General features: G+C 40.3%; 1 protein-coding gene across 1 annotated transcript in view; it reads right to left on the bottom strand.

Moving 5' to 3' along the window:
* prkcz (protein kinase C, zeta) overlaps nucleotides 1-2,290 on the bottom strand; it is a 155,948-nt gene extending 153,658 nt beyond the window's left edge. The window contains exon 1 of the mRNA XM_061258551.1: nucleotides 1,828-2,290. Within this exon, the coding sequence (XP_061114535.1) occupies nucleotides 1,828-1,898 (71 nt within the window). The 5' untranslated portion in view covers nucleotides 1,899-2,290. The remainder of the gene's footprint in view (nucleotides 1-1,827) is intronic.
* Nucleotides 2,291-7,476: the final 5,186 nt, after the last annotated feature.

The raw sequence follows: 7,476 nt of genomic DNA on the forward strand, positions 1-7,476 counted from the left end.
GGAGGAAACCCACGCAAACACGAGGAGAACATGCAAACTCCACACAGAGACCAGGCCGAACCCAGGACCTCCTTGCTGTGAGGTGGTAGTGCTCCCCACAGCACCATCCGTGCCACCCTATCCAGAACGGCTTGATTTTTCTTTTTACACAGTACCCATTAAGGGGAGGCACAGTGGTGCAGTAGAAAGCACTGTTGCCTCACAGCAAGAAGGTCCTGGGCTCTGTGTTCACCCCATCTGGTCTCCTCCCACAGTCCAAAGACACACAGGTTCGGCTAATTGGAGACTAAATTGCCATTGGCCCTTCAGCAAGGCCCTTAACCCTGCAATGCTCCAGGGGAGGATTGTCTCCTGCTTAGTCTAAAATCAACTGTGCATCGCTCTGGATAAGAGCGTCTGCCAACTGCCATTAATGTAATGTAATGTTAAAAATTATGGATGGATAGATACCCATTTACACATGTGGATACTTCAGGGATCAGTAACAATCCTTTTGAGTTAGTTACAATAATTCCTTCATGTTAACCTGTGCTTTCTCCGTGTGGTAAATAAGTTTTATTTTTAACTTATTTACAAAATTAGTTTATCAACAATGCATTATAATATGAATAACAACTGCACAGTAAAGCACTAGCATGAACAAATAGTATTCAACATACTAGACTGCAGATAAACACATAATACTACAATCAAACTAGTTTGTCTTTGTGGGGGCGAATTTGGGGTGTAGAATTTCAGTTTGGATTTGGATAGCATTCCATTAATTTCACCGTTGTACCTTTCACCTGCTTGGTTGATCATACAAACACGCGTAGAAAACCACTTGTAGAGACGCCAGTCTCTAAAGGGCAGTTGTTCAATCGTTCAACGAGGAGCACACTTATTGCAGTAATGTCAAGTTACCTGTCGAAGACGCGTAGCCACAATTCAGTATTTCTTGCTTACAAGGGACTAAAAGTGGAACGATCACAACGCGTGACCTGGGTCTGCAAAGTGTATAATTATCTGCGTGGAAGTCGGTACCTTCTCCGATAAAAGTGAAGTCATTGTGTGCAGTTGTTTGTTGTTAGTTCTCACAATAAGCCCACACAATAACAAGCATAAGCAATCTCATTTTAATCCCACGTCAAAAAGATATGCCAACCTGTTGCGAAACAACTTAGACCGTTTAATTACATGAAACATATTAACACTAGCTATGTGGAAATCTAAACGAGACAACATTTGATTGCTCTTGTACACAACACAGCAGTCGTTTCTACACAGTAGTGAGTTTTGCCAATACGATCCCTCCTTTGGCCTAAGCTCCTTGTATTGAGTAAACTAGCAACGATTTCTGTAGATACTGTAGGTAGCCTAGAGGCTATATGGTACCACGCATCGTTGTCAATGGACATACGCGACCTTGATCACGCCGAAATTGTTTACATTAACATTCAGTGTATATTACATTTGTGGACATGCTTAGGCTAACTGTTCTGCCACATAATTTATTTTTCTGTGTCGTTGCATTTGAGCAAACTATTGCATGGGTTCGCCAATCACACCTTTAATCGTAGTTTGATAGTTAACGAGCATTTCTTGCCACCAATTGGCTATATCCCCGATAGCTAACATGGAATCTTACAGTCCGGCTAGTTCCATGCGCCACTTGTAACTAGCTAATAGAAAATAAGGCACCAACGTTTTATGTTCTGGGAAACTAAACACACTTTTTGTTTATAAATACAACTTCGAAAAGCGTAACTAAAGGCAGGACACTCGAAGGGATACTTTGTAGGCTAGTTTGCAATAGCCTACTTAGCAGCTTGTCACGGAAACACTCACCCGTCGTAATGCGCTTTAATTTTCACGTATTCCAAGTGCAGGTCCATCATTGATCCTTGCTTGGTAGGCATTGTAATCCGGGTGAACAATATTCAAAATCTAAACGAATTTTAGGCTATATTAGGCCTTTCTTTAAAAAAAATATCGAGGCAGGGTCATGCATAAAAAAACGTAAAAACAAGGTAGTCGATATGTAAAGTAGGCTAACCCTAGAGTTTACAACTCATCCAGTGTCTGTAACGTTACACACTCTCAATATGAGCGGCGAATTCAACAAGTTGAACATTTTCAATTAGGACGCATTGCTGGAGACAAAACTATTAGCGCCTCGTATTGTAGCGTCTGCGACTTCTCTTGCTTTGGTTACTCACGGGGCGGAGAATAATGTCAAAGGCAACGGCTTTTAGATGCTGACAGGTCTCGGTTGGCTTGTTCAAATCCACCTGTTGTGCGTTCGAGTCAGCTCAGTAATGCGACGGAACGCTTAGGGAAATGTAGTCTATGACTATGGGCTATTTACAGGACGTGGGAAAACATTATCAGAATCATTTCTAAACAATAAAAAAACACAACCAAAACAAAATTTCAAAAGGTACGCGTTTATTTTTGAAAATAGCCTTTTCGTAGCGTAGGCTATCTGATTACCCTAAATTAGTAAACCACAAGCCAGGCTAATTGCATTGTAAACTAGGCTACACATGGTGCAACTGGGATAGTAAGCAGCACGGTTTCATGAAATGTGTTAGGTAGGCTACTAAATAAATGTTTTAATATAGCTGGATAGTGTATTCGTATGCTATTTATATTTGTAATTGTATGCTAAAACCTGTGCACGTAGGCTAGGCTACTTGTAAAATGTGTCCGAGAACTGTGAACTGAATAGTAGCCGAGAAGCCCAGACCTAAAATCCGCATTCCTGATCATCTTGTGTGCTGGAATAGTTGTCTACAACCCAATAAAGATAGGCTACGTTAAACTGGGCACTAGATTGTCCCGAAACATTTAAGATAGTAAGTTATGTACATCGTGTTTAAGGCTACAGCTAGTAGCAAGCCAATAGTTAAGATTGTCAACAGTTTTGTTATATCACAGACCGAGGGTCGGCATCTGCTACACGTTTGATCAGTCTCCCAGTCCCAGGCGCCTAACATGGCGGTAAGATGTTATAAGGAGCCAATTACAGTGAAGCAAGCACACCTGATATCCAATAGGACGAGAGAACGAGAGCACCTGAAAAAATTCCGAAACTAACGGGATTATGTTCATCCAATAGCAATTCGAATTGTGATTTTACACAATAAAACCAAAATAGCTAGGATTTACTGGATGACCACGTGTTTAAATCCCATCGGAATATTATTAGAATGATTAAATGATTAGAAATTATTGGGAGAATAATACAAATCGATTATTTAGAATTATATTTTATGTGTGCTATATTTAGCATACAGTATAGGAGCCTAACAACTTGTTCTGATGTATTATTCAGATTGTTTGCTTCTGTTGTTTTTATGCAACATGTAGCTATGTATAAATTCAAAGTATTCTATCTTAAAAGGTAAATGGTTTTGCTTTATTTGAATAAAGGTGTTTGAATTTCTCATATTTTCAGCTCCCTTCCTACATACTTCCAATGTATTCCATAAAAATGCGCCATTATTGGCTATACAACATCAAACGTGATTGAAAATGTTTGATTCATTTACTAGATTAGTGCTAGTTCTCCACTAGGTAACTTGTTTAGTGCAACTTAATTACACATAAAATGATGCCACAGGGCACATATCAGATACACGTAGGTCTACATTTTAGCACCATCTATAGGACTAAAAGTGTTACCGTTCCACAGTGGAAATGTGTTACTTCTATGAAGATGAGAGTAACAGTAGGCTACGTGCAAACGTTTGGTTTACCGCATTATTTTCGAAAGCAGTTGTAAGTTAAGTTCCGGGTTGTCTTCCGGAGCCGTTTGGTTTTCTGTTTTGTTATTCGTATTGTACATGTTTACTGTTTATGTTTTGTTTTGTTTTAAATGTTTTTCTCCATTACATTTGTGCGCATTAATTGGTCTTTTGTATTCTTTATTATAGTCTCATCGCATATAGGCTAATGGCCAGGTCACTGCAGTGACTGGAACCGTCCTATTTGTAACGTAGTTTCCCTGATGTCATAGTCGATATGAGCTGCAGTGTTCAATTAAACAATTCTCTTCTGTTTTCTAAACAAAAGCGAAACTGGTGACGGGGGGGTTGAAAATGAGCTTTGGCTATGAACCTTGGATGCAGCATATCTGTTTCTCGTAAAAAAGTAAAACTGCCTTGTTCCCAGCAAACAAACAAAAAACAAATATTTTGTCATTAAATAAGTACTGAGTCCTTTTTTAGTTCAAGTGGATGAACATTTCTCCAGCGTTCTCAGCGATGGAAGCTGGGGGTTTATGCATAGCACTGCATAATGGGGACTAGCATAAACCAATCAAAGTGGGGTTTTTATTCAGTCTCTGAATTGACAGGTTTAAAGGGGGGCCAGGGAGCCCAAAATAACCTCATTTTTGGTTTACAATGACCCATTCGCTCAGCATCCTCAACATGTAATATACCGTGATTATATATCCTTTTTTTAAATGCTGAGGAAAACATTGTTGCACATTTCTCTCTTTGTCGACACGCAATTCTAAATTGAAAATGAAATCTGAAAATCCTTGATATTGTCACTTGAATTCAAGGTTAAGAGAAATAGAAAATAGGACTATGAAACTAAGACTAAACTAAGTAACTGAATAACTACGTTGCAGTTTTGCTGTCATCAACATGAAACAGTATTGTCTTAATGTTCCTTTTCATTATTACAATGAAAACTTTTAATAATCTATTTTTAAGATTTCCCATTACATTTTTTTTCATGCTAGTTTGTGAATGCACAGGATTCCACTCAAAATTATAACCTCTTCTCACATCTATTTAAATGAGTTTTACAATAATTAGATATGGAATGAATGGTTGACCTAATGCCGTGTGGGACAGAAAATGCCCTCATGTTTGATGGGAATGTAGTGATGTTCTGAGTGACCCTTGTATGAAATATTCTTAGGGGGCAACATGGCTCAGGCAGTAAGAGCAGTCGTCTGGCAGTTGGAGGGTTGCCGGTTCGATCCCCCACCCGGGCAGTGTCGAAGTGTCCCTGAGCAAGACACCTAACCCCCAAATGCTCCTGACGAGCTGGTCGGGGCCTTGCATGGATGCCAATCGCCGTCGGTGTGTGAGTGTGAGTATGAATGGGTGAATGGAGAAGCATCAATTGTACAGCGCTTTGGATAAAGGCGCTATATAAAAGCCTGCCATTTACCATTTACCATTCTCTCCCCCCTTCAATCCCATCCCTTTGAGTCCCAGCTCTGGTACAATGGTGAAACACAATTGAAGAGCTAGATTGTTGCCACTAGGTGTCAGTAGAGCATAATCCATCTCTCGTGCAAGACCACCGACTTCATACATCCACGTACAATGTGTACGGCATGTACACATTTCTTGAAGAGAAATATCAACCGAATGATTTTCGCATTACAATAACCTTGTGCAAGGGTAAGACCATGCCTGTCACAACAAGAGGACTTATTTACTTTGATGACGTTTATTACTGTGTCTTTGTGTGTATGTATTAGTTTATTTGTTATTAGTTTATTTAATCTATGCATATAACAATGTGCAAAAACAAGACATAAAGGCAAATATAGAGACAAAGGGAAATAGGTATTTGAAATTACATTTGACAAATTAATCGTCAGTGGATTATTTTATTTTTAAATTCTTGTCTTCCTTGGCCTACCGAATCCTTTGCTATTATGAGCGCACCAGAGGCCATGCTATAAGGAATCATGGTACACCAGTGAACACACACCACTCCCTCTTTCTTCTAAAAGAAAAACAAATGAAGTTTCTTTTGTAGGCCTTTGTTTCAGCCATGATGCTTGTGTTATGATTGAAGTGCAGGGTTTTTGAAGTTTGCGGTTTAGTGTGACTGCTGGCCTAGTTGATGTTGCAGTAAGTAATGTAAGGGAAAACCATAGAGCATTGCAATTTCTGCAATTTATTTGTTAGATTTGTGTTATTGCTTAACTATTGCACGCCCTCTTGAGTATGTGGTGAATGAGGTAGCCTATGACTTGCCCACCTCCTCCTTAAGTTTCTTGTAATATTGCTGGTTTAGATTGTGAATGTTTGACTCTAGTCATAGCTGTTTTCATTTTACACACAAGAAGCTATGCTAAATCTAGAATCGCTCGTTATGCAGAATATTGCTATACCATACAGAGGTCCCTTTAACATGAACTGGGACATTATAATATCTGTGATGATATGTACATTAGAAATTACATTAGATTATATTAATGGCATTTGGCAGACGCTCCAGAGTGACGTACAAAGTGCATACCCATAACCAGGGATAAGTGCGCTGAAAGACCCCAGAGGGAAGTACAATTTCAATTTGTACCTGCACAACAAATAAGGACCAGGGCCTATTTTATTATGATTATTATTTTTTAAACAAACAAACAATGCAAAAGTGTGAACAAACTCCTTAATTAGCCAAACACTGCTTACCTAGCCAAACTAACAATACTGATACACAGAAAGTAAATCACAGAAAGACAACAATTAAGGTTCACAGGGAGGTAGGGAGGGACGGGGAGAGATGCCGCTTGAAGAGGTGTGTCTTCAGTTTGCGCTTGAACATGGGAAGAGATTCTACAGTTCTGACCTCAACGGGGAGTTTGTTCCACCACCGCGGAGCCAGAACAGACAGTAGTCGTGAGCATGAGGTGGAAGTTTGGAGCGGGGGAGGTGCCAAGTGGCCTGTGGACGCTAAACGAAGAGGTCTGGCTGGGGTGTAGGGTCTGATGATATTTTGTAGGTAAGCTGGGGAAGACCCCTTAACTGCTTGGAAGCCTAGCACCAATGTTTTGAATTTGATGCGAGCCATGACAGGCAGCCAGTGGAGGGAAGTAAGCATGGGGATGACATGTGAGTATTTGGGAAGGTTGAAGACCAGACGAGCTGCTGCATTCTGGATAAGTTGGAGGGGTCTGATGGCGGACGCTGGGAGGCCAGCCAAGAGGGAATTGCAGTAGTCCAGGCGGGACAGAACCATCGCTTGGACCAGGAGCTGGGTCGAGTAGGGGGTGAGAAAGGGGCGGATTCTCCGTATGTTATATAGGAAGAACCTGCATGACCCGGTCACCGCCGCAATGTTCTCGGAGAGGGACAGTCTGCTGTCCATCACCACGCCGAGGTTCCTTGCACTGGGAAAACCACACGACAACCCCTCCCACCCATAAAGAAAACACCTCGCTTATTTCTGATTGACCCTCCTCCAGAAGCAGAAAGTTTGAAAGAAAACCACTTATTAGACCCTCGTCTGACAATATACATTATTGAACTCATTAAAGGAATACACCAACATTTCGGGAAATATACTTATACAGTACTGTGCAAAAGTTTTAGGCAGATGTGAAATGTTCATTGCATTTTGTTAATTGATAAAAAAAAAAACTAAGTGAGTGAACAGAAGAAAAATCGAAATCAAATCAATACTTGGTGCTGTTTTGCAGGCAAAGGGTGGTCACACCAAATATTGATTTGATTTTTCTTC

This window comes from Conger conger, chromosome 10, assembly GCF_963514075.1.
Source record: "Conger conger chromosome 10, fConCon1.1, whole genome shotgun sequence".
Lineage (NCBI taxonomy): Eukaryota > Metazoa > Chordata > Actinopteri > Anguilliformes > Congridae > Conger > Conger conger.